Source organism: Amblyomma americanum, chromosome 2 (genome assembly GCF_052857255.1).
Source record: "Amblyomma americanum isolate KBUSLIRL-KWMA chromosome 2, ASM5285725v1, whole genome shotgun sequence".
NCBI classification, from domain to species: domain Eukaryota; kingdom Metazoa; phylum Arthropoda; class Arachnida; order Ixodida; family Ixodidae; genus Amblyomma; species Amblyomma americanum.
Window position 1 is genome coordinate 65,434,109 of NC_135498.1, and position 27,893 is coordinate 65,462,001.

The 27,893-nt window shown below is 50.2% G+C and overlaps 2 protein-coding genes across 2 annotated transcripts; one reads left to right on the top strand and one right to left on the bottom strand.

The window, feature by feature from the left end:
• Positions 1 to 269: 269 nt before the first annotated feature.
• LOC144119727 (uncharacterized) lies at positions 270 to 1,439 on the bottom strand. Its single transcript, XM_077652277.1, has one exon. It carries the CDS (start codon positions 1,437 to 1,439, stop codon positions 270 to 272), a length of 1,170 nt encoding a protein of 389 aa, XP_077508403.1.
• An 811-nt stretch (positions 1,440 to 2,250) lies between these two features.
• Positions 2,251 to 23,427, top strand: LOC144119728 (uncharacterized). Its single transcript, XM_077652278.1, has 3 exons — positions 2,251 to 3,254; positions 4,633 to 4,708; positions 23,374 to 23,427. The coding sequence occupies exons 1-3, from the start codon at positions 2,251 to 2,253 to the stop codon at positions 23,425 to 23,427; spliced, it is 1,134 nt and encodes a 377-aa protein (XP_077508404.1).
• The last annotated feature ends 4,466 nt before the right edge of the window (positions 23,428 to 27,893 follow it).

Here is a 27,893-nt window from a genome sequence, read left to right on the forward strand (position 1 = left end):
ACTTTTTGGTTTTCTACGTCCTTCTTGTGCTCTTTCAGGCGCCTTCGAAAATTCCCGCTTTTGCCTATGTATACATAATCGCACTCAGCACAAGGGATCCGGTACACCACGCCCGGAAATTTTTCCTTTTGCAGCTTTTCCTTCACATTCACCAGTTCGTGCCGTAACTTGTGGGCGGGAACGTGGGCAACGTGAACGTCGTACGAGCGCAGCACACGTCCCAGTGCTTCGCTTACACCAGGCACATAGGGGATGGCAGCACGTGATTGTCAATGGTTGCGGGCCGTGTTCTCTAGGAGCACTGAACGTTTGTGGCAGGCCGGGTTCACTGAGTTAAAATGTAGGTACCTGCCCGTGTGGGTCGACTTCCTGAACACTCGAAAGGAGAGGTTATGGCCCACTCGCTCCACTAACACGTCCAAGAATGGTAGTCGGTTGCCAACCTCCTCCTCGACAGTGAACTGTATGGCCTTTTCCATGCTGTTAATGTGCCTGGTGAACGCGGCAAGTGCGTCCTTCTTAACTATACAAAAACAGTCGTCGATGTACCGCAGGAACACATTAGGTCGTGGATGGAAGGAGGCCAGAGCCCGGTTTTCGATAGCTTCCATGGTCAGGTTGGCGGCCGTGACAGAAATGGAAGCGCCCATTGCAGTTCCGTGCACCTGCTTGTAGAACGAACCTCGAAAAACGAAGTACGTGCTTTCGAGGCAAAACTTCAACAACCGTAACAGGTCCTGTGCCTCAAGGGGTGTTCTTTCGCTGAGCTTCTCGTCATTTTGGAGGGCAGCCGCGCAAACATCTACCGCTAGATCGACTGGGACGCTGGTGAAGAGCGACGTAACGTCAAAAGACACAATGATGTCGTCATCCTCCACCACGACGTCACGCACGTTTTCAGTGAAGTCAAACGAGTTGCGTATGAATGTGGGTCCTTTTCCTACTAGCGGCGCGAAGACACGGTGAAGGTAGCCCGACAGCTGGCATAGGGGCGAACGGGTAAAATCCACTATCGGTCGCATAGGGACGCCCTCCTTGTGGATTTTCGGAAGGCCGTATAAAGCAGGAGCAGACCCATTGTGACAAAGGAGTCGGTAGTAGAGTGCCTTGTGCTGTGGAAGTACGAAGCGAAACACATAGGCAAGATGCTTATGCAGCTCTCGTTCTACCTTCAGGGTAGGGTCCTTCTTCAGTGCGATGTACGTGCTCTTGTCTTGCAGGAGTTCCATCATTTTTTTGTCGTAGTCGGTGCTGTTCAAGATGACGGTAGCATTGCCCTTGTCGGCGGGAAGGATAACAATTTCCCGGTTTCTGCGCAGGCTTCTTATTGCGTTGCGCTCCTCAGGAAGCATGTGAGAGGCCTGTCGGGTCGGCAGTTTGTCAAGGATGCTCACAACTCGAGTTCGAGCTTCATCGCGGCGGCCGCCCTCAACTTTCATCACTGCACGTTCAACAGCACAAATTACCTTTCTTGCGTCCGGAGCAGACCCAGCGTTGAAGTTTAATCCAAGCTCAAGCACTGCTTGCTCGGATTGGGTAGGCTTGTAGGTAGACAGATTGTGGACTGTGGAGCTCGTGCTGACTGGGCGACTAGCAAAGCTGGCTTCCTCGTGGCAGGGCATCAGTCTCACCATCTTGTTCTTGTGAGCCGCTTGTCGTTGTTGAGACTGAAGGCTAGCTTTGTAGTTGGCATGCAGCTGGATGCTCGCGAACTCGTTTGGGCATATGTACTCGAGGCGGCGACGAGCGAAGAAGAGTTGATTTTGAAGGCACCTGGTTATGTCTTTGCAGTTTAGGATCCTGGCCTGCAGTAACTGACGTTCTGCTCTTGCTTTGACGCTGTGTCCAAAAGCGGAGTCGACGGGTCGCAGCAAGCGGAGCGATCTGGGGATTAGGTTTCTGGCCTTGCAGGCGAGTTTGAAATCTAAATGGTCCCTAAATGAAGATAGTCGGACGGTCATGGAAACGTACTGGCGGACTTGAGTTATGAAAGGCTGGCCATACGACCGTCGTAACTGGATTAAGTCTAAGGTTGGACGAAATCTCGTCTGGTCGGGTAGTAGCGTCATAGGAAAACAAAAATACATGAATCGCCGACCAAAGGCTTGTGTCAATAAACGACGTTTCGGCTTCCTTACGGAAGCCTTGTTCACTGAAGGCTTTACTAAAAAACCCGGCTCTTAAATACGTTTCAATAATCGTCGAGTTGTGAGCATCCTTGCCAAACTGCCGACCCGACAGGCCTCTCACATGCTTCCTGAGGAGTGCAACGCAATAAGAAGCCTGCGCAGAAACCGGGAAATTGTTATCCTTCCCGCCGACAAGAGCAATGCTACCGTCATCTTGAACAGCACCGACTACGACAAAAAAATGATGGAACTCCTGCAAGACAAGAGCACGTACATCGCACTGAAGAAGGACCCTACCCTGAAGGTAGAACGAGAGCTGCAAAAGCATCTTGCCTATGTGTTTCTCTTCGTACCTCCACAGCACAAGGCACTCTACTACCGACTCCTTTGTCACAATGGGTCTGCTCCTGTTTTATACGGCCTTCCGAAAATCCACAAGGAGGGCGTCCCTATGCGACCGATAGTGGATTTTACCCGTTCGCCCCTATGCCAGCTGTTGGGCTACCTTCACCGTGTCTTCGCGCCGCTAGTAGGAAAAGGACCCACATTAATACGCAACTCGTTTGACTTCACTGAAAAAGTGCGTGACGTCGTGGTGGAGTATGACGACATCATTGTGTCTTTTGACGTTACGTCGCTCTTCACCAGCGTCCCAGTCGATCTAGCGGTAGATGTTTGCGCGGCTGCCCTCCAAAATGACGAGAAGCTCAGCGAAAGAACACCCCTTGAGGCACAGGACCTGTCACGGTTGTTGAAGTTTTGCCTCGAAAACACGTACTTCGTTTTTCGAGGTTCGTTCTACAAGCAGGTGCACGGAACTGCAATGGGCGCTTCCATTTCTGTCACGGCCGCCAACCTGACCATGGAAGCCATCGAAAACCGGGCTCTGGCCTCCTTCCACCCACGACCTAATGTGTTCCTGCGGTACATCGACGACTGTTTTTGTATAGTCAAGAAGGACGCACTTGCCGCGTTCACCAGGCACATTAACAGCATGGAAAAGGCCATACAGTTCACTGTCGAGGAGGAGGTTGGCAACCAACTACCATTCTTGGACGTGTTAGTGGAGCGAGTGGGCCATAACCTCTCCTTTCGAGTGTTCAGGAAGTCGACCCACACGGGCAGGTACCTACATTTTAACTCAGTGAACCCGGCCTGCCACAAACGTGCTGTTGCGGCTTCACTCATCGAAAGGTCGAGAAATATTTGCTCACGACATCAAGACCATGCCTCGGACCTGGTGCAAGTGCGCCGTGAGTTGACGACTTGCGGCTACCCCAGGAAATTTCTAGCCTCCGTGAAACGCCGCTCAGTGCTCCTAGAGAACACGGCCCGCAACCATTGCCAATCACGTGCCGCCATCCCCTATGTGCCTGGTGTAAGCGAAGCACTGGGACGTGTACTGCGCTCGTACGACGTTCACGTTGCCAATGTTCCCACCCACAAGTTACGGCACGAACTGGTGAATGTGAAGGAAAAGCTGGAAAAGGAAAAATTTCCGGGCGTGGTGTACCGGATCCCTTGTGCTGAGTGCGATTATGTATACATAGGCGAAAGCGGGAATTTTCGAAGGCGCCTGAAAGAGCACAAGAAGGACGTAGAAAACCAAAAAGTAGTTGGCAACGCTCTTGAGGAGCATGCCGTATCAGCAAAACATCGTATCTGCTGGAATGAGGCCTCTATTATCGCCAAAGAAAGAAACGGGCTTACACGCCAATATCTTGAGTCGCTGGCGATACAAACGACTAAAAAAACACTTAATCGCAATGACGGCAATCTCCCGCCAGTGTATGCAAGATGCCTCGGACGATTATTGAAACGTATTTAAGAGCCGGGTTTTTTAGTAAAGCCTTCAGTGAACAAGGCTTCCGTAAGGAAGCCGAAACGTCGTTTATTGACACAAGCCTTTGGTCGGCGATTCATGTATTTTTGTTTTCCTATGACGCTACTACCCGACCAGACGAGATTTCGTCCAACCTTAGACTTCATATACAGCAATCCCAAAGATAAAGGCAGAGTTATTCCGGGCATCCTGGACTCCTTTCGTTCCTCAAAGCTCCTTGTGGTGGGTGATTTTAATGCACGTCACACGCACTGGGGATACACCTCGGATACCCCAAAAGGTAACCTCATTTCTACCGCAATGGCTGATTACAACCTTGGCCTGATCACAAACCCCACCGTACGCACTCGCATTGGCACAAGTGTCAGCCGCGACACCGCACCCGATATCACATGGGCCACACCGAACGTAATCGTTAAATCTCACACGGTGCTCCAAGACAGCCTTGGCAATGGCCACTTTTCTGTCTCCACTACTATTGCTTACGATTCCAAGATCTTCAGCCCTCGTTCACAGCTCCTCACTGACTGGGATAAATTGCGCTCATACTTGGCAGCTGATTCAACCGAACCCGGTACTGTCACCGACTGGACAGACCGTCTGGTGGAGGTAATCCAGGCGAACAGCAAACGCATTAAAAAAAACCCTGCGGCACCGCAGGTTTTGGGTTCCCCCACACCCTCTTCCAAATCTTGGCCTGCACTGCAAGGAGCGCAGCCTACTCCTGAGGCTCAGGGTAGGTGCGCCAACACCGGCTCCCGCCTCTTCCGCATTGGCCTCTCCGACTCCCCTGGGTGCTCCCTCTGCAGTTACTCAGAAGAGACAACCCAGTACCTCCTGTGTGATTGCCCTGCCTTTGTGTCCGCAAGGACTATCATGGGGGCGGGCTACCACTCCATGGGCCTCCCCTGCACCTCAGCGGACCACCTTCTCTTCCCCGGCGGTCACCATCCTGCCAAGGCCTTCCGGCACCTCCTCTCCTTCCTGGAGGCCACCGGCCTCTCCGGCCGCTTATAGGCCACAGGGGACAGCACATGTCATCTGACATGATCACTGCGGCTGCACGCCTACCCTCTCCTCTTTCAATCTTTTTCCCCCTCCCCTCCTCCTCCTATGACACGCCGGCAGTGGGCGTGGAGGCTAGCCCTCCAGTAGAAAAGCCCTTGTCTTCCCACTTTCATCCTTCCCTACAACCACAGAAGAAGAAGAACCGCAGGTTTATCCGCATCTGGCTCATCTATGGGAGGCCCGACAGTAACTTCTCAAGCGCTGGCGTCACCAGCGACACAATCGTAAATTGAGACTCCGCATAGCCGCTCTCACTCGTGAGGAGAAGAATACGCGAACACCCTAGCCTGCGCAAACTGGGCAAACCTTTTGTAACGACCTCAAGGGTATATTAAGCACTAAACGCACGTGGTCCCTCCTACGCGCTCTCTTAGATCCAAAAACCACTAAATCTGAGACACAAGTAAGCACACAACGTCTAATACAACTAGAGCTTCAAATTGGCACATACGCAATTGGCCAACTACGGGACACTTATATACCCCCATCCCTTCAGTCAGCAGATCCACCCAATCTACCTCCACCTAACCCGGAACTTAATTGATGCCGACATTACCTTAACCGAAGTCCGCCGAGCACTCTTTGCTATTCACCGCTCTACGGCGCCGGAGCCGGATGGAATAACGTACAAGGCGCTACTCAATCTGGACGAAGTCTCGCTTCAAGAACTCACGGAGCTCTTTAATAACCACTGACAAGCTAGGATGCTCCCATCAGCCTGGACCCAAGCCAGCATGCGATTTATACCCAATCCGGGCAAACCCCTCACCCTTCAAAATTTGCGCCTCATCTCCTTAACGAGCTGTGTCGGCAAGCTCTTCGAGCACGTTATTCTCAATCGCCTGCAACCGTTCCTAGAAACAACAGGCTTCCTCTCCAACGTACAATTTGGCTTCCGTCCTAACATCTCGGCGCAAGACGTACTTCTCGCCCTTAAAGAATCTCTCTTTTACACTAAGCGCCGTACAGCCGCTACGCGAGCCATACTGGCCCTGGATATTCATAAGGCTTTCGACACAATAAGCCATGACCATATCCTGACGACATTAGCCACCACCGACTGTGGCACCCGCATATGGCACTATGTTCGGGCCTTCCTTCAGGGACGCACGGCAAAACTCTATCAAGGGGGTGTCGCCTCCCAGTCTTTCCCTCTGTCTAACAGGGGAACCCCACAAGGGGCGGTCCTATCACCTCTAGTTTTTAACATTGCCCTAGCGCCACTGGCAAAGGCCCTTGCTGCTATCCCAGGCCTCCACACAGGTGTAAGCGCAGATGAAATAATCCTCTCGACAACGGGAGGATCCATTGGAACAGGCCAGGATATCGTGCCATCTGCCATAGACATCACCACCACCCAATTAGCAAACACAGGCCTCCGTTGCTCTCCAAATAAATCGCAACTCTTGCAGCTGAAACTCCTCCCCAGTGACCCCCCTCCCCCCCATTAAAATACTCATGTACGGGAATCCAGTGCCCATTGGGTCTCAGGTGAAGATTCTCGGCCTTCTCATTAACAACACACTCAATGCAACCGCTACCCTTCACTCTTGCAAAGACAGACCAAACAGGTGGCTGCACTAATCAAGCGGGTGGCAGCACGCAATCATGGGCTGTCTGAACGCGAGACCCTCAATATGGCAAATGCATTAATCATCAGCCGCATTACATGCCACCTCCCATACCACATACCCACTCAGCGCCAAACACAACGCACAGACATCCTAATACGCACGGCTGTCACCTCCGTCATACGTCTTCCACGGATGGTTATCACGAAACGCCTCCTGGCCACTGGTGCCCACAACACCGTGGTCGAGTTAACACAGGCTCAACGCAACAACCAATTAGTCCGCTTGAGTCGCACGGAAACAGGACAATACCTACTGCGACAGCTCCGTCTCAATCCACCCATTCAAACCCCAACAAGTCCTACACCTTGCATGATTTCTCTGCGCATGCAGGATCACATATATCAGAAGCCCCTACCGCGAAATATGAGCGCTAGCCTCCATCAGGGTAGGCGGCAGGCTCGAGCGAGCTATTACACCAAACATACAGCAACCACTCCGGTATCCTTTATGTCGACGTGGCAGAAAATTCTAAAGTAGGATTCTTCACGGCAGTCGCAGCCTATGAAGACGGCACTGTGGAGGCCGCCGCTACTATCCGAACTAATTCACCTGCAGAGACGGAAGGAGCCGCCATCGCACTTGCGCTGGCCCACTCCACCATCGACAAAAACATAACCGAAATTTGCACAGATCACCAGGCCGCATACCGCCACTACCTAAAGAGGGTGGCGACTCCGGTCACACACCGTATTCTTGCCACAACCACCTCTCTCGACCGAACGGTTACTCTGTCGTGGATCTCTGGGCATGCCTCGATCCCCGGTAATGAGCGCGTTCATGCGCTGGCCCGAGAACTCTCCTCCCGGACCCCAGACGATCAGGCACCCAACCCTGCGCAAGAGACCCCATCGGTCCCTTATACATAGCATCAAAGCACCGCATTCTAAAGCTCAGCCGCATGACATTACCACCACCCCACAGTACTCTGTCGCCCTTATCCAGCGTCACATGGCGACAATAACAGACGGGCTGCTTTATTTCACCATACCGTCTCTCATGCTTTCACCCCACCTTTCCTCCTCATTGTAACACCTGTGGCGTGCCCAGATCTACACTTTTCCACTACCTTTGGGAATGTCCTTCCCCACAGGCAGTAACCCCCATCCCCAATCCCACTCATTCTTCTTGGTAGGCTGCTTTACGCACCGCTCAATGGCTGGTGGATCGGGCCTTATGTGAGGCACAAGCCCGTGGACTCCTGGACCAGTAGGAGACCACCCTGGAAGATATTTTTGTTAAGGTTGGCAGTAATCGACGTCGCTCCTCGCGGACGATTTCGAGGATAACTTCTTGCAAGTTATCGTTGGTAGTGGTCGTCGTGTCCGGACGGATTGCACAGACAGAAGGGCGATTATACTGCCAAGCCCGGACCTCGAGGGTCGTCTCGATCTTGCAGGTTTCTTGTATGAATTCATCGACTGTTTTTGGCGGCTCGCGGTCGAGGCTGGCAAAGAGTTGTTCTTTTACGCCGCGTATTAAAAACTGAACTTTCTTTTCCTCGGTCATCTTGGTGTCGGCACGGTGAAAGAGGCGCTTCATCTCTTCAACGTAACCGCGTACGGGCTCACTTGGAAGCTGGATTCTGGACTCGAGGAGTCTTCTGCTCTTTCGTTCCTCACGACACTGGTGAATACCTTAAAAAGTTCTGTCTTGAACAGCTCCCATGTTGTTAGGGACGACTCGTGGTTTTCGTACCACGCACGTGCTAAGCCCTCCAGTGAGAGAAATACGTGTCGAATATTCCGACTTGTTCAATGATGCTACGCGCTCAAATTGATCTAACCATTCTTCGGGGTCTTCGCTTAGGGATCCACTGAATGTTGGCGGCACCCGCGGCTCATGCAGTATGATCGGGGTCGACATCTTTGCCGAGGTTGTGCTGCAGTTAGCAGCGTCTTTTCATTGTCGGGTGCGGTCCAGCAGGGTCCCGAACTCAGGCTTCTTTCCCTGAAGACGTCTGCTGGCTCGGCTAACTGCTGACTCGTCCTCCGGTGCGATGCGCCGAGGGTTGGTGTCACGAATTGAAGGGGCGTCCGGAACATGGAAGGCCACCCAGCGCCTCCACCAGATGTCACGAAATAGGTACTGCAATCCGGAGAGCAGAACGACAGGGAAAATAGCGTCTAAACAAAACTTTATTTGGGCTGACTTGCGCCCGCAATGGACTGAATCGCTCTGCGGCGGCGTAGCAACAAGTGTGCTGGGCGGTCGTTGAACAGAATGCCCGCCGCTGTCGCTCGTGCTCAATTTAAAACTGATAGCAAACTTTCGAGATAAAAAGTTGAAAGCTACTAGACCATTCTGGAAGAATGTAGAATCAGCTCTGCCTGGATGCGATCAATCGAGATAAATCTGGTCACGTCATGCATCGCAAACAAAGTGATAAAGCGGCGTGACGGAAGCTTTGAAGAATGGACAAGCATTGCAAAGATTCGCGGTAATATGAAGTAGTTGGATATTAACGGCCGACAACAGTCGCTGCTGTAGAGGCATAGTTAGGCAGTCCAAGGCACATACGGAGAGCTTGCGCTTGCACGCTTTCAGGAGTGGGACGTTTGTCTCTCTAATGTTACTGAATATTGGAAAGTTGTACCGCAGCTAGCACAGGAACTGTGAACGGTACAGTTTTAGCACCGAGCACACTCATACGCCCCAGGCTTTTCTCCGAAGGAGAGGACATGGAGAATCCCCATCAGTCACCTTCTTATGCTGTGCAGATTAGGGCTCCACTAGAGATTCCTGTAGATGATTACACCAAGGGAGCGATGTATTATCTCATAGAGGACAGCTTTGCAATTGATGCATGACGAAACACGAGATTTTTTTGCAAGTGTACTCTGCAAGTGAGCACTTCGCGGTCAAAATATTGAGGCCCCGCAGACAAACGAAATAGTCAATATAGGTGCCGCCTTCTGAAGTCTCGCACAATCTTTGAGACGAGCCACACTTGAAGCCCAAATACAGATATCGTCTGGGTAGATGGAGATCTGAGCAGATTGTGACAGTAAGTCGACCAGGCCGACGAGAGCAAGGTTCAAGAGCATTGGGCTCAGCACTCCGCCCTGTGGGAGTCACCACGAAGTTCGATGTAATGACGTTGGTCCGTCCTCATTACGGACGGTGAGTGACCTCTCCGATAAATAACTGCGTATTAAGCTGTACATGCGTCCTCCGACCTCAGCACCTTCTAAGGCATCCAAAATGGCCTGAAGTGTTCCGTTTTTGTACGCGCCCTTGATATCCAAACGCAACGCCATGGTCAATCTTTTCGACATTTTTTGGTGCTGGATGGACTTTGCCAGAAGCAACACGAAATATATCCAAATTTATGTCCGGGTATTGACTCGGACACTCCTGGGTCGACAGTGTTGTTGGCCTGGTAAACGCGCTGTAGGAAAAGGGAAAATGGAGAGAGTGAGAGAAGAAAGGAAGAAAGCGGTGTCGTAGTGGAGGGCTCTGGAATAATTTCGACCACCTGGGGATCTTTACCGTGCGCTGACATCGTACAGTACACGGACGCCTTCTAAGGTTTGCCTCCACCTAAACGCCGCCGCCTCGGCCAGGTTCGAACCCATGAACTCTGGCTCAGTAACCGAGCGCGCTAACCACTGAGCTACCGCGGCGGGTGAAAGCTCTGCCCCGCTTATTAACTGCGATAAGGTTAACTTGTACGCCTTGCCTCACTCCCGTATAAAAGTTTAAGATACTCTGAATATGGCGATAGACTGCAGACGTACAGAACATGTTAAGACACGCTGGAACAACATGCTGTCCGACACGGTGTAATTGGTGGCTTGTCAAGTTGAGCTGAATCTAGGAAAAGCAGCCACCTTTCTGACCTCTCTGGAGCGCCTATTTCATAATCAAACTACGGTCAGAAGAGTAGAGTATGCTAGTGCAAACAAAAAGAATAAAAAATAATAGGCCGCTGCCTTCATATATAGCTATGCAAAGCAGGCTTAATTCAAAGGTAAAATAAATCAGTTGGTCCGGGGGGACAACAGTTTGTCTCAGCAAGCCTCTCAGATATCTGAAATGCTCGCTGACCACTTCAGTCATTCAAAGAAGCGCTAGGTTAATTGAACCTTCCGTGGACAGCCTAACAGTGTTTTTATATTTGACGCACCCTGACCTTCTTGGCTTCTGCCGTGAACTTTGGCGTACAGAATATCTCCAGCTGCGGCTTGTTTAGCTTTATTTCCAGGTTGAGACACATGTTCACAATTTAATCTGTTCAGTTGCCACATTTGGCGGTCCCCTGGGTGAGCCACATGCAATGTTTCATTTCAAGCTAAATCCGAAATCTAGTTTAATCGCTCTTACGGTTTTCTAATTAATGTCACAGATTCAGTCTCACCGGCTGACTTCACGTTATATGACGTCATTTAAGGGGCTTCGTGCTTAGAATCCTAGCTTTTGCAGGGGAAAAATTATTCAGAGCAGAGAAGATGAGAAAAGTTCTGCTTTAGAGCAGTTTCAGTTTTGTGCCCCAAAATTTCTCGGGCCAAGTTTTTCTCGATACTTAGTTTGGCTCCCAAATATATTTTTTGTCCGGCTTCCCACAGCGGACAAATTTTCTTCAAACTTGTTCAATTTTCCTATGTATATGATTCGCACTTTACTCTTATGTTTTCCCTAAAATTTTCAACAGAGCAGGAGATATATTGCAGGATTTTTAAGCGAATGATAATATAGGCTTCTGGTATAGGTTTCGGAGACGTTGACCTTTTAGAAGGATGATCATGTGTCTGACTTATTCCGCACTAAAAAGTTCAAAGCCTCTTGCTTGGTAAGAACAGCACATAAAGGTCAGCAACGACGTTAATCAGATGCAAAAAAACATAGAAAAAAGGACCATCTTTATCGACTATTATTTTCTATGCTTCTGTGTGCGGAGCGGCGCACTGTATTCAAACGCTCTTCTATTTTTATGCATATATTCACAGACAGATGAGTTTTCCCGCAAGACGACCCAGGTCAATCTGGCGGATCGAGGTGATAAATGTTTCAAAACTCTAATTCCGGCTTTAAGAGTTCCTCCTCCACTGTAGCTATGCTAATGCTAGCGTTAGAACTTTTTGTCGGCTCTTGCCCCCTCCTTGTTTGTAATGGTATGCGGTTAACTTTACCAGGCGCACTCAAAAGCACACTGTTAACGGTAGGTACTCTTTTGGATAGTTTTAATGCGTTCTTGTTTTTTTTGCAATTTATTAGCCACCCTGCCACAGCCGTCGTCTCAGACATGCAGGAATTCATAACGGCAAACTATTGAAACGGTATTCGGCTGCACGCGGCCGCTTTCTTCTATGCAATTTACGACCAGCCTGAGCTCTACAGAAGTACCCTTGCGACTCACAATCCTGACTCTATGAACGCAGTAACCTTTGGAGTGCAACTAAACTGAAAAATCATGGTGGTAACTGCCTCACCACTAGCACGACATTGCCCGTTCTCGACATTCGTAGTGTGTGCAATCATCCAAAAATTCCGATGACTTTTCAGTTTTCTAATGAGGCGCTAGAAATTCTGAAATGCCATTAACTTGTCATCAATACTCTCATCCAATGCCGACATCATGTGCTGTGCGGCTGATCTTGAATTAGACAGCATGCTGCACGTCGTGAGACGTGGGCGTCGTACAATTATTTCTTTCGGCAACAACTTTCAAAAGACAATTGTTTATGTTATAATATCTATTCCCAGTGCCAATACCATATTCCCTTCTAGCCCTTGACAGCGTCACTTTACATTAAACAATCAGGTCGCCATTTCCGCCTGCAAAATAGCAATAAACATTTTGCTTAACACCAGAAGGATTGGCGAATAAATCTGCTGCTCAAATAGTCACCTTCAGTTTCAGTATTTCAGTTATCGGCTTATCAGGCTAGGCGCGTCAGATTCTGAAGATACAACTAGCAAGCACCAACAGTACGGTCGTCAGCTTGGCAAAATATTGTGTTCCTCACGCTGTCAATTGATAAAAGAGACTTAGACTGAACATCTCCACAATAAAAAACCCAGCAGACGTACTGGTATAGAAGGGCAACACCTTCATATAGGCTCACTATGTAAAAACGGAGCACTCCCACCCAAGCCGTCACATATCCTGGCCGCATATGTGTAGCATTTCTCTATCACCTTTCATGGATCTCACGATAGCCTACGGTTTTCTGTTTGTACTGGGTCCGGAGCAACTATTAAAGGCGGTTGTAAGATGCTTCACAATACGCAAGTGATAAAAAATTTTTGTCCGGAAACTGCTTCCGCGGAAACAGCACCTGCCACAATTTAATACTGGAAGTCCTGCGATTTCATGTAGCGGCAGTGGCTCAATAGAACCGGGCTGCTCAGCTCGATCTCTTGGATTCTGTTTGATTCGGCAGTTGTGAGCATCATGAGACTGCAAAATGCGAGCATGCTTCCGCATTTAAATTTTACTATGCATTAAGTAACACAAGATAAGTTTTAAAACGGGAGCATTAAAAGCGTGAAAAGGGAAATACGTGACGTCTGTCATAAATTTCGTCATGGCCTGGAAGGAAAATACAAAACCAGACCGGATGCCTCCCATTGACTGGGGGGGAAGCGTCGCCATTAGAGCAAATAATCCCAATTGGCCGGAGGGAAGTTACGGCACAAGAAGGCAAACAACATCACTTCTGATAAATGCATTAACCGCCTCTATTGCTATCGCATCGCCAACGCATAAAGTGTACCAGTGAATTTTTGTTCGCGAGACCATCACTACTGCGTACCCCATAGTCAACATTGTTACTTAAAACTTAAAGGTGCATTCATAAATTTATCTTGGTCTCAAAGTTGCATAGTTATGCTGCTTCAATAGGAGTCAGGCATTATTTCCACATCGAAAAAGTACAGGAGACCCTTAAGCTCCGCCTTAAGGGTATGACGCGATAGCGTTAATGGGTTCATTCCAACATATGCATAAGTCATTCTCTACTGTACATTCATAAATGCCTGGGAGTCTTCGTACCCTTCCTGGCGCAAAAGCGATGCGCCACTGCCCTGCAATGCCAAGTGTTCCCAGCGTTGGGCTTTGTGCGGCCCAGGTTGCCCTTCTCGAGCAACCAATAATTAATTTAACTGCCACCTACCACGGTGAGCAGTTTGCTCATTATCCGGTGTAAGGTCGTGGTGACGTCACAAGGCCACGTGACCTAGGTGGACCACATGCCTCCTAGGTTACTCTCTGGAGACCACAAGCCAGAGAAATTCTCGTGATTTTTCGCTCGCAACGTCGACGCCGCATTTTTTGCGCATCGGGTCCTTTGATGCTATCGTGTTAATACGCTAAATTCGGAGGCCCTGGGTTCGGATCCCACCAACCACAAGGGGTTGTTTTTATAAGCGTTAGCTTTTACTACTCGCATCGAACGTTTCTAGTCCTTCCGAGATTTCAAGATGGCGGTCGGCCACATGACTAAATTTCTGCAGCATCGTGCAAAACGTGACCCCCCATCAAGTGACTGAGCGCCCGCAGTCGTCAGGCCGGCACAGCGGCCGGTGTAGTCTGAGCGGGTGCCGAGACTGGTGACACTCGGGGTCGCCATTGGTGAAAATTGGGGCCCAAGAATGTGGCGCAGAGGGTTCGGAGTGCCGGCAAACAAATCGACACAATTCTGCGCACAAAGTTGTTACTCGAGTTGAAGTCTTCTGCGTGTCAAGGATTCAAGCCGACGAACTTTGGTGCTTGAAACCGTTAAGAGGGCGACCTTCGGAGGGCCGTAGCGGGCAGACCAGTTGTCGCAGAGGAGTGCGGGTGGCACCAAACAAATCGTCGTTTTGTGATGTACACATTGGCATCCGAATTTGTCGAAAGCATACGTGAAAACAACTTAGCTAACACCCTTCATTTGATTTCGCATTCGCGAATCATTTTAAATTTCTCTCTCCTTTATCACCAATTCTCTTTTTAAAAAGTAATCATTATGATTAACTTATCTTTTCAGTGATGAACACAGATCCCCTAAGCTTTCTGGTTTCGGGGATTGTTGGTTTCAATCATGTATGTCATAACAAGCCACTCTTTTCCCTTCCCTTGTCTGCTCAATAAATTTAGGTGCAGCAAAAATGCGCTTCGCCTACCTCACCAGGCTAGAGGGTGTCTTAAAGGATATGCTGTTCCGGAAACCAATTTTGAGAATCTTACAGTTCCAAGCACAGCCAGATAAGGAAGGCATTTATGCTGGCAGCCCCTTAATTTCGGTCTGATACCGACGCTGAGTTCTAGACGCTGGACGGTTTTGCCATTGCTGAGGCATATTCTTGCTGTGTGAATCATACTACATTGCTTAACATCTAGAAGACTCAGTGACACCGCTTTGTTCAGTATTGTGTCGGCAGCTGATGGAGGACATTTTGCGTTGTGCCCCAAACACCAAACGTTTGCCTCGACACCTCTACTCCGTCTCTATTTCTCTGTCTCCTGTCTAGTACTCCGTCCTCTACTCTGTTCGCAAGGCTGACAGTCTTAGGCTTACACATTCATCATTGGCTGAAATTCGACACCACCATCGCCAAAATCAAGAGCGTGGGGGAAGTTGTAAGCCACATGCTACGACGCGTGTCTAAACAGGGCTGGGGCTAGCGCGGACGCCATGCGTTCCGTCTCGCACAAGCTTATGCCTCTAGTCATATCCTGTACTTGGCGCCGCACATCAGCCTTAGTGCAGCTAACACAAAGCAGTTAGACGTCACTATTCGCAAAATCGTGAAACGAGCTATGGACCTCCCGGTTACCACCTCCACGGCCTGCCTCACGGGCCTGGGGGTGCTGAACACCTACTCCAAGTTGGGTGAGACTCATCTCACGAGACAATGTACGAGACTGCAGCTTACTGAACCAGGACGCCGTCTACTGAGTGGTCTCAACATAAGCATACTCTGTGTCCCCGGAGGAACGACTCCGTATCCCAGAGCTGTGGCGGCATAAGCTATGGGCGGAACCCATGCCAGGCAACATGACTCCACACGCACTCGAAGGCCGTTCAACAGCGTGTGTTTGGTGCTGGATGCGCCACACGGTTCAAAATCCGGCGTTTTCTACGTTGGCGTCACAGCTCCGACTCCATCGGGCCACAACACGGCTGCCGTAGTCCACCAGAACTTGCAAACCAATGGGATCTCCTTCCGAGCAGACTGTGCCCATCGGGCGCAAGAAGTCGCTATCGCCCTCGCGGTCAAAGGACCCCAATGCAAGGTTGTCATTTCAGACTCGCGTTTCGCTTGCGAGAGCTATGTCAAGAGTGAGGTGTGCCCTCTTGCCTATCACATACTCTACAACGCCGTTAGAGACGCCGAACTCACGCCCAGACGCATCGCATAGGCGCCGGCCCACCGGACTCCCTGATAACGAAGCAGCGAATGCGGCTGCCCGTGCACTTATCCTCCGGGCAACTAGTTCCGCGTCCTCCCCAACAGATGAGCGTATGCGACCGTTTCTGCGGCTTCGAGAAATCATTGACTATTGTAGCGATAGCCACATTACGGTAGCATTTCGAGCCTTCAGCGTAGCGGCGCGCCACCCCGTGGCTGCGCCGCCACGCTGTCAAGTAGTTGGTCACGTGGTGCGGAGCAGCGGCCGGCGGCGCGGCGCCGTGGCTGGTCACGTGGTTCGTCAGGTGCTTGGTCACGTGACCAAGTTCCACTCGGTCAACCGCAGCTATCGCGTCACTCCAGGTCACTCCGCGTCACTCCGCGTCACTCCAATATTTTCCTCTCTTTCCTCTTTTCCTCCTTTATCCCTTCTCTTGCGGCACGTTTCAGATGCCCGCCGATATGTGAGACAAATACTGCGCGATGTCCTTTCCCCAACAGCCTATTTACAAGACGAGAGCTACAGACGAACACCTACCGGTGTCCCGCAATGGCTGCTCGCTGTGATCCGAAAGTGAATCCTTTGTACCCACACTGTGGTGAGCTCTGTTCTCTATCCCACATGGTGTGGGCCTGTGCAGACAGTGCCCTTTCCACCCCCCACCCCCACACCCACTAAAGAGGCTTGGGAGACCTTCCTCCTCGAGTGCTCGAGTGCGACGGCACAAGCTGCCTTAGCACAATGTTCCTGTATATGCTACCGCAGGGGGAGCATATACTGGACACTACCTTAGCACGCCGGGTTCACCAGGTGGCGGGGTCTTGGGACATCCCTGAGTTGGTACGTAGACCAAGAAGATGGCGGCATTCACCACCTGCTCCGGCTAATCCTTTCTATTTCCGCAGACAAGGTTGGCTCTCTCATCTCTCACTCTTTCTGCGTCTTAACGTTTAACGCGAGAGCGCTGGAACACCTATCTCGGAGAAAATTGTCTCGCGTCGGCGTTGGCGGCAATTTTTCCCGATCAGTAACCCGCCGCGGTGGCTCAGTGGTTAGCGCGCTCGGCTACTGATCCGGAGTACCCAGGTTCGAACCCTACCGCGGCGGCAGCGTTTCGATAGGGGCTAAACAAGAAAGGTGCCCGTGTGCTGTGCGATGTCAGTGCACATTAAAGATCCCCAGGTGGTCGAAATTATTCCGGAGCCCTCCACTTCGGCAGCCCTATCTTCTTTTCTTTCACTCCCTCCTTTATCCCTTCCCTTACGGCGGGGTTCAGGTGTCCGCCGAGATGTGAGACGGACACTGTGCCATTTCCTTTCCCCAAAAACCAATTTTCAGCCCCAGCGGCCGCAGGACGCAGATAGAATGTGTCGCCTGCGAAATAGGTCACGTTACCCTGTGACGTCATGATAGTTTGTACACTGTGGAAGGTGGCGACCTGCTCACCAGATTATCACAAAACTGCCGCCCGTAGCAGGTGGCAGCTAAATGAATGATTGGTCGCGCGGGAAGAGCAACCTGGGTCTCCTAATCCCCACCAGTGGCTGCGCATGAAACAGCCACCGCCGAGACAATGGCGCGTCGCTTAACCGCTGCACCACAGTGCCATAAGTGGCATGAGGACTGTTTTAAATCTAAGAAATTATAGCAGAGAATGGTCTTTAGCATATATGGAATCAAACCAAAATGCTATCGGGTAAAAGCCTTAAGGCGGAGCTCAAGTGCCCCCTTAAATTTTTTTTTCGCTGTAGAGCAGGAAGACAAGACTGATAAGGTCTTCGAATTGTGTGACTAGTTCTCGAGCTCATTTGAAGAACACGCTTAACAGTCACCGCCGAGACATTGGCACATCGCCTAACCGCTGTACCACAGTGCCAGAAGTGGAATGAGGACTGTTTGGAATCTAAGATATTAAAGCAGAGAATGGTACTTTGCATATATGAGAATTAAACCAATACGTTATCGGGTCATAGCCTTAAGGCGGAGCTTAAGTGCCCCCTTATTTCTTTTTCGCGGTAGAGCAGGAAGACATGACTGATAAGGCCTTCGAATTGTGTGACTCGTTCTCGAGCTCATTTGAAGAGCACGCTTAACAGTCACTGCCGAGACAATGGCACATCGCTTAACCGCTGCACCACAGTGCCAGAAGTGGAATGAAGACTGTTTGGAATCTAAGAAATTAAAGGAGAGATTGGTCTTTTGCATATATTGAATCAAACCAATACGCTATCGGGTCATAGCCTTAAGGCGGAGCTTAAGTGCCCCCTTATTTCTTTTTCGCGGTAGAGCAGGAAGACAAGACTGATAAGGTCTTCGAATTGTGTGACACGTTCTCGAGCTCGTTTGGACAAGGAGGAGGAGGTAAAACTTTATTAAAGTGAAGGGGAGTTGGGCGAGCTTCTGGGTGTGGCCCTCATTCCAGTGTTCCACTGGCTTGAGCTGCCCTGCGGACCTATTGTATGAAGGCCTGTTGGTCATCCAGGTTATGGCTGGTCAGCAGCGCCTCCCACCGCTCGAAAGACGTGTTTTCCGTGTGTACAGTGTTTGGTTTAGCCCCACATCTCCACGAAATGTGGAAGAGTGTAGGGCGGGCCTGGCACCAGGGACAGGTGTCGGAGTATAATCTTGGGTGCATGAGATGCAGTCTATGGAGGTTTCGAAATGTGTTCGTCTGTATCTGCCGCCAAGAGACGGCATCTGGGGTGTCTAATTTCTTATGAGGGGGAGGGAAGTGTCTCCTTTGAAGATGCTGAAACTCGAGGCGTTCGTTATACCTCGAAGGTAGCGGGGTAAAAGCGGGCACGGTTTGTGGCCCCGCTCGGTTGATGATGCCTCGAGCTACAGCATGTGCCCTCTCATTTCCCCCCAGTCCCTCGTGGCCTGGGGTCCATGTGATTTGGTGGTGCTTGGCGAGGGGTGTAGTGCTTATGAGCCGACTGACATGCTTGGGAACTCAGCCTCTAAGGAAGTTTCGACACGCGTGTTTCGAGTCTGTGATCACATGAGCGCTTTGGCCTTGGGACTCGTAATGCCTAATGGCAATGGCCAAGGCGGTGGTCTCCGTGGCCGCTGGTGTTTCGGCTCTTGCAGAAGCTGTGAATAGAGTGGAGAAGCGGTGGTCCACTGCCGCGATTGCGTACTTGTCATGGTCCGAGTATACGCTGCGGCATCAACAAAAACCACGTTCGGAGAACTGGCTAGGCGTCGGCGTAGGAAGGATACTCGCGCTCGTCGTGGGCTTGTGTGAACGTCTTGAAGCACATGTTTCGGTATCGGGGCCACGCTGATTTATTTCCTGTGCTGTTTTTCTAGAGAGGATTGAGCATCGATGTCCGCAATTGTGCCTACTCGGCGTAGTATAGCTCGTCCAGCCTGGGTGGTCTGAAGTCTTAGTGTTTGAGATGCACGGATGGCTTCTGTTAGTTCCGCAAATGCGTTGAAGACCCCTGTGCGGTCAGACTCTCCATCAAGATGTTTTAGGAAGCTGAAGGGCCGTCTTGTATACTCCCCTTGTGATGGTGTCAATTTGCTGCTCCTCTCCCTTTGTTAGCGTGTGAAAATGTAGTCCGTATGTGATTCGGCTAAGTACCCGAGCTTGCACCAGCCGAAGAGTGTCTTCTCGCATTCCTTGGCGATGCTTGGTAATGCTGCGGATCATGCGAGCTATCTGGTTTGCGGTGGTTTTGCGAGTCTGGATGGTGTGGGTAACACGGAGGCTTTCTGTATCCAAAGACCAATATTGCGGGTCAGGTTAACTTCCCTGATGGCTTGACCCTAGATCGTGAGGTTGATGGGACTTGGAGAGACGTATCTTGAGCCATGTACTCGTATGACCTCCGATTTCTCCCGGGCACAGTGGAGGCCACTTTGCGAGATGAAGCCCTCGAAGATCCGGGCTGCTGATTGTAGGGTGGTTTCTTTTTGGCCCAGGGAACCCTTCGTGGCTCATATAGTTATATCATCCGCGTATATGGTAAAGCCTACATTTGGAAGTGCTTGCAGTGCACGCGATAGCCTCAGCATAACAATGTTGAAAAGGAGGGGAGAAATAACAGCTCCCTGAGGTGTGCCTTTGTGTGTCATATCTTTGGCGTCGGAGCGGGTTTTTCCGATGCATATCGTGGCCGTGTGGCCCGTGAGGAACGCGCGCATGTAGTCAAAGACATTTTCTCCGCCGCTAAGGTCACTTATGGCTTGAAAGAACGCCTTGTGGGATATGTTGTCGAAGGCGCCCTTTAAATGTAAGGCCAAAATGGAAGGTTCTTTCTTTTCTTCCTGCCTGCTATTGCGTAGTGAGGTCAGGCCGTTTCGTTGCCGTTACGGCCCGTTCTTGTGATTGGCATTTGCGCGAAGGATGATCCCGCCGACTTTCGATGTGAAACTAAAAACTTTATGTATATTAGAGTACATGTATGATACAGTCAAGAGAGAATAGAACAAAAAGAGAGCAACAACAGAGTGGAGCCGCCAGAGCTCTCCCGGTCACAAGCTCCTATCGAGAACCCCCAAAATCCCGCCATGTCTTCTTAACCCCGCAGCACATCGATGATTGGGCCGGCCCCCTCATGACGTAACAGTCGCCTGTGGCCGTGTATTTAGGTGGGCCCACAGTACTTCCAGCGAGACACACGTGACTGAGATGAGGCACAAAACAAGAAAAACGCAACGAAATCGTAACACGGCATCTTCCCCTCCGGAAGTCGGACTGCGCTGACGAATCGAGACACACACACACACACACACACACACACACACACACACACACACACACACACACACACACACACACACACACACACACACACACACACACAAACACACACACACAAACACACACACACAAACACACGCGCGCGCGCGCGCGAGCAGAACCCTCATTTGCCCTCTGTTCCTCGAAACAACACCAGCCAGCAGAAACAAAAACCCACGGCCAAAAGAAGAATCGCCTCGGCGCCGCCGTTAGACTGCAAGTTCGGGCAATGAGCGTAGCTGAGGCGTATATCTTTCCGCGCCGCTCGAGAACTATGGCATGCCGCCGCCGAAGCCGCCCGTCGACTTAAAGAAAAATAAACCTAAAGGCCGGCGTTCGGAAAGCACGCCACTGACACTGACCAGGCACAATCCGTGTTCCCGGCTTCCCGCGCGTCGTTCAGAAGCGACGTTGTTTCCCACACGGTGAATAAGCGGATTCGGCACACACACACGCATAAACAAACGAAAAGGGAGCGTTTCCCCGAAAAGCGATGCTAGTGAAAGGGCCGCTTAGGGCTTCCCGAGGCAGAGATCCTCCAACGGCACCGAGACGAGACTGCAGACGCTTCGTACTGAGGAAAGCCGACCGTTAATGGCTCCATTAAACACGTTGTTTTTCAGCCTGAGAATTTCACTCTTGCTCTGAAGAGTTCCGGGGCTTTAAAATGCCGGCGCGCTGTAGCTCACCTAACGTGTACCCGGCCAGCTCCTCGGCGCGGGCATTTGTCGACGCGACTATGTCGACCGTGTCGACAAAACAGATTGCAGACCAACGGGAACGCATATATTTCGGCTGCTGCATGGCGGTCAGTGGCTCTACAGCCAAGATGACGTCTGGGGATGTTGGTAAGCACTTCTCGCAGGAGCAGGAAGGCGTCTTGGGTCGAAAGTCCTGGCCTGAACCCAACCTTAGTAGGGGGGAAGAGGTCATTGACATCAATATAATTTTGGAGGCGGGTGTGGATGAGCCGTTCATAGAGTTTCCCTAAACATCATGCTGGGGAGATGGGCCGGAGGGAATCAAGTGTCGGCCTCTTGCCGGGCTTGGGAATGGTGATAATTTCGGCATGACGCCAATCCTGAGGTACAATGACCTGCTTCCAGAGTTCTTCATTGAAGCAGTCAGTGATGGCTTTGATATGCGCATAACTGAGTTTACGAAAAATAGCGTTTGGGATTTTATCCGCTCCAAGAGCGGTGTTGCGCTGCAATACACAGGCTGCGGCTTGCACCTCAGCTATTGTTATTGGGGCATTAAGGTTGGGGTGTTGAAGGCCGTTTTAGGTGGTTGGAAAAGGTTATATTGGAGTGTCGCCAATGTAACGCGTTCACAAAGCGTCCATGAGTTCATTGTCACTCCCATGGAATTGTAGAGCTATTGTTTGGGGTGTACGATTTGTGGTCGATTTGGCTTTGTCGGGTTCAATGAGACTGCGGAGGATGGACCAGGTTTGACCAGTACTTAGGGTTCCTTTCAAAGCGGCACAGAACTGTACCCAATTTTGTTGGGCAAGTTGGGTGGAATATTGCTGAGCTTCCTACGTGTTGGAGGCAATGCGCAGGCGGAGTTGTTTATTGAGTCTCTGTTGTTTCCAACGTCTTATGAGATTCTTTCTCGTCTACCACAACTGTAAGATGTCGATCGACTTCCGGAGTGGCGACGGTGCGTCTTATAGTTTTAGTAGCGGAAGCATGCGTATCTGGTTTTGGCGTGTCCAGTCTGTTATGCTCGTGATCCTTCCTTCCGGTGGGGGGAATTTACGAAACGCTTCCCAATTAGGGATCTTCGAGTCCCCAATGAAACGTCTGAGCTTGGGAGCGAAGATTGCTCTACTCAGGATGTAATGATCAATCCCTAGGATCTCACCGAGGTTGGTCCATGTGACGTTAGTAGCGTTCTTTGTAAAAGATAGATCAGGTGTGGTGTCTGTGCCTACGCCGTTGCCGATTCTGGTAGGTGTCGTAAAGTCCGTGGATAGCTTGAGACCTTCCTTGTCTGGTGCTTCCAACGGGGAGGTGCCTTTTCTGATGTCCTTTGAATACCCCCCGGCCGTATGGGGTGCGCTCAGGTCGCCTAAGGCTACCAGCTGGTTTTTGCTTGCTATTCGAGCCCATTCCTGGAGTATGTTTCCAAACTGTTCTTGTTGTGCACGAGGTGGGCTATATAGATTCAATATAAAGGTGCTGTGTTTCCCCCGCTTTTATGGGAGGGCTTCTAGCAATATGTAGTTAATACCGGTAACTGAGGCGGAGTGGGCCACAGAGGCTATGGATTTTGATACATACACAGCGAAGCGTGGTGAATCCGGAATAAAAATTCTGTAGTAGCCTCTTAGTGTGGCGGATTGCGTTCCTATTTCTTGAAGAATGATGACGTCGGGTGGAGTATGGGAGGTCTGAATGAAGAGTTGTAACGAAGGTCCTATTTTATCGAACGAGCGAAAACTCCACTGCCATATTTCCAATTGATTTGGGATATCTCGAGAGGTATTAGTAGTTGCTGTCATCGAGGCTGCTTTCTGCGTCACTGATGTCGTTTATGTTGTTGATGCGCCTGTATAGTTGTATCTTGGCTCTTGGGTTGTTTATGTCGTCCACTCTCTTGCGCAGGCCGTCTTCCAGGACGTGAACGCTGTGTTGGAGCGCAGCTACGGTCTGCCCTAGCTTTGTACTGGTCTGCGTCTGACCTTGCATCTGGGTGACAAAGTGATGTTGCTGGGTGATGAGCGTTTTAATTGCAGCTTGTAAGCTTGCAAGACTAGGGGGTTCGTCGGCGATGCCACTACTTGCGCATTGGGTCTTACTTCCCTTGATTGAGTCCCTGGTGTTTGCTGTTGTGCTGACTGCGCGGGTTGTTGTCGTTGTTATTCTAGGCGCTGAAGGCGCCGATTTAGGTCATTGGCTTGTTCTCTAAGGTGTGTGTTATCTTTTTCTAGCTGGGAACATTTAGAGCAGGTGTTTGAGGGGTGATAGACGCTTAAAACTGGCCAGCTCACCTGATCATTGATGTTGGGTGGTGTCTTTTTCATTGATTTCTTGTGGTTCTTCCCTGTAGACGTTGACGGGATGGAGGATCGGTCCTCTGGATGGTTTAGGTCCGCCCTAAATCTCAAATGGGAACGTGATCTCGACCGGGAGTGCGATGAGATTTCTTGATCCGAGCTGAACCACCTGACTCGTAGGTTGGGGGGATTGTCGGCTCTGCTGAGATGTTGAGATGATTTGGTCTGCTCTGGTGGATTCTGCTGGTTTCCTTGAAAGTACCTTGTTTTATTTGGGGAGGAAGAGATTCTATTGGCGGCACTGACTGTCGGGCTTTAGGCGTCTTTGGCACTCCTGGGACCCCGTGTTGTGGGCCTCTCCGCAGGCTGCGCAGCGGAAGAAATCCGTGACTCTGAAGTATCCTGAGGCAGCACGTCTCTAACCTCTGCGTATAACAACCCAGGGCCTCATGATTACTGAAGCAGCATGCGCCTTTGCGCATCGCCGGAGATACAACAAGCCATTGTGCCTCACGCCAGCTACACAATGCAGTTTAAATTGATGTTGTAATAAATCTGTGTATCATCTTAAGGTTAGCGGTTCCCTGAAGCCCGATGCTTTCAACGAACTGCGAGCATGTTATTAGTAGGAGTTAATGTTCTGTACAGATTGTGACATTACCCATCCGGATCGACCTGCTACAGTAGTCGTGGTGATTAAGCATGGCGTATACGGCGTCCGTTTCGTCACGTTCATGCCCACTTTGTTAATTCACACTCCGACGTGCATATTAGGAATGAATATGTTCGTCCATGTAGCTATGAATTGCAACTAAACCAACAAATGATAAGAAAACTGGAGGGAACGCTAAAGTGCCGCCTTAAAGGTACGACGCGGTAGCGTAGTGGGTTAATTCTTTTATGCAGATGGTCATGCTCTGCTTCATATTCATAGATCCCTATGAGTCTTGATAACCCTCCTGGCGCATAGGTGCAGCGGTTAAGCGATGCACAACTGTCCGGCGATGGCAGGTGCTCCCAGCGGTGAGCCTTTTGTGGCCCATGTTCGTCTTCCAGGGGCACCAATCATTAATTTAACTGCCACCTGTCAAGGTGGGCACTTTGATAACTTTCCAGTGCGCAGATTGTGACTACTGCGCAAGGTCGCTTGACCTTGGTGGCCCACCTGCCTCCTATGTTTGCTCTCTGGGAACCACCTGCCAGAGCCATGCCCTCGATTTTTCGCTAATGCTGACAGTGCTTTTTCTTCTTTCTGGAAAACGCAATCTAAAAATAACGGGTCAGTTTAAGGTGCTGTGCCATTCGAAAACTAACATATGCGGTTCTCTCCATGTCTTTGGCGCTGTGTGCCGTTGCACCTACGTTTAGTTCATCCTACTTGCAAACCGTTCTAATCACTCTATTCTGAAACATCATGTTTTACCACCAGTCAAAAGCTATGGGCAACGAAAATTTTTCACGCCAGGTAAATCAGAAAAATCCAACCTGTAGATAGCATTCTAGTTGATCTCAAAGGAAAATGAAAAAAAAACAGCCAAGGTAAAAATAATCTGTTAGATTGAGTCAAAATAAGCCCCCATCTCCCGAACAGACTTGGGAGTCAAGTTGTCTGAAATATAATTCCGCATCGCCTGCGCCGGGCAGTGACGTGATATTCTGAGTGCAATGCTCTGCTTGCGGCATGAACTCACTGCCCCTACGCTGCAAAGGGCAATGCGCCGTCACTGAATTCGCGAAGATACATTGACGCTGCAAAAATCTAGCTAAATGGCAGCCTAGTTGATGTCATACTCCAGTAAATAATAACCAAGGTAAAAACGATCTGTGAAATTCAGTCGCAACAAGCTCCATCTCCTGAGCAGCCTTGTGAGGCGTCTTGTCTGAAATATTCAATGCTGTTTGCGGCATGAACTCAGTTCCCCTATCCCGCAAAGGGCAATCCGCAGAGCAAGAGCCATCATGGACAGAAAGCTGCTCCATAAATCCAACTTGTTGGTTTGGTTTGGTTTATGGGGGTTTAACGTCCCAAAGCGACTCTGGCTATGAGAGACGCCGTAGTGAAGGGCTCCGGAAATTTCGACCACCTGGGGTTCTTTAACGTGCACTGACATCGCACAGTACGCGGGCCTCTAGAATTTCGCCTTCATCGAAATTCGACCGCCGCAGCCGGGATTGAACCCGCGTCTTTCGGGCCAGCAGCCGAGCGCCATAACCACTCAGCCACCGCGGCGGCTAAAAAAATCCAACTTGTAGCCAGCAGCCTAGTTACTCTTGAACAAAAATAAAAACAACCTAAGTAAAGACACTGTGTGAGATTGATTCAAAACAAGCCCCATCTGAACAGCCTAACGAGGTGTCTTGCCTGAACTATGAAATGACTATTTGCGGCATGAATTTGTGCCCCCACGCGGCAAAGGGCAAAGCGCAGAGTGAGAAATTTGGCGGAGACACAGACACTGCACGATATAACAAGGTGTATCTGGCAGCCTCGTTTATCTCAAACTTAAATAGAAAAAAAACAAAGTGAACACAATCTGTGAAATTTAGTCAAAACAAACCTCCATCTCCTGAACAACCTTGGGAGGCATCTTGTCTGAAATATCGTTCGGCAGCGCATTCATCGGGCAGTGACGTAGTGCGCAGAGTGCAATGCTCTGTTTGCGGCATATCTTAGCGCCTTTTCACGGCTAAGGGCAATGTGCAGGGTGACTAATTTCGCTTAAATACATAGACGCTGCACGAATCTAACTTGCAGCTAGCAGCCTAACTTATCTAGCAGCCGTGGTGACTCAGCAGTTAGGGCGCTCGGCTACTGAACCGGAGTACACGTATTTGAACAAGACCTCGGCGGCTGCATTTCGATGGAGTCGAATTACAAAAAATTGGCCACGCTTTAGCTTCGCCATCCCGGAGCTCTCAACTACGGCACCTTCCTCTCACTTCTTTCACTCCCACTTTCCTCTCTTCCATTGCGGCGCGGTTCCGGAGTACACCGATCCCGGGTTTGAACCCGACCGCGGCGGGTTCGTTTTTCTGGAGGCAAAACGCTAAGGCGCCCGTGTGCTATGCGATATCAGTCCGCGTTAAAGATAATAATAATTATAATTGGTTTTGAGGGAAAGGAAATGGCGCAGTATCTGTCTCATATATCGTTGGACACATGAACAGCGCCGTAAGGGAAGGGATAAATGAGGGAGTGAAAGAAGAAAGAAAGAGGTGCCGTAGTGGAGGGCTCCAGAATAATTTCGACCACCTGTGGATATTTAACGTGCACTGACATCCCACAGCACACGGGCTCCTTAGCGTTTATCCTCCATAAAAACGTAGCCGCCGCGGTCGGGTTCGAACCCGGGAACTCCGCATCTGTAGTCGAGCGCCCCAGCCACTGAGCCACCGCGCCGGGTCGTTAAAGATCCCCAAGTGGTCGAAATTATTCCGGAGCCCTCCACTACGGCACCTCTTTCTTCCGTTCTTTTTCACTCCCTCCTATATCACTTTCCTTGAGACGCGGTTCAGGTGTCCAACGATATATGAGGCAGATACTGCGCCATTTCCTTTATCCAAAATTCAATTATTATTATTATTATTATTATTATTATTATTATTATTATTATTATTATTATTATTATTATTATTATTATTATTATTATTATTATTATTATTATTACACCGAGATATGTGAGGCAATCACTGCGCCATTTCCTTTCCTCAAAAACCATTTTTACCACGCCTTACATTTCATGATAACGAGTCATAGTCGTAAGGGAAGGGAGAAAGGTGGGAGTTAAAGAAGAGAGAAAGAGTCCGGAATGACTTGCAATATCGGAACCCCGAGGCTAACATCATAGCGGCCCGACGCATGGGAAAAACAGCACCTATTCTAATAACCTTTGCCTCGGGCCCCGTGCGCCACACCATTAATTGCATGTGTGTGGTACACCACTGCACTAAGAAAAAGGGCTAGAGCAAGGGATGCTTGCACGAACTGCAGGACACCTGGTCCCAGGTACGACGTATGTCCTCTCCCAAAAGCGGGACTCTGCCCGCGGTATGGTGAAAAGCACGGCACTCAGGAAGTCCCTTGCACACCAAGATGCATTCTGTTTGGCGGGAACCACCTTACCGGTA

Coding starts and splice junctions, on each gene's coding strand:
- LOC144119727 (XM_077652277.1), bottom strand. CDS start 1,439: ATGAAAGTTGAGGGCGGCCGCCGCGATGAAGCTCGAACTCGAGTTGTG.
- LOC144119728 (XM_077652278.1), top strand. CDS start 2,251: ATGCTTCCTGAGGAGTGCAACGCAATAAGAAGCCTGCGCAGAAACCGG. Junction 3,255..4,632: donor AAGTCGACCCACACGGGCAG/GTACCTACATTT, acceptor GCGGCACCGCAG/GTTTTGGGTTCCCCCACACC. Junction 4,709..23,373: donor GCCTACTCCTGAGGCTCAGG/GTAGGTGCGCCA, acceptor TCTCTTGCGCAG/GCCGTCTTCCAGGACGTGAA.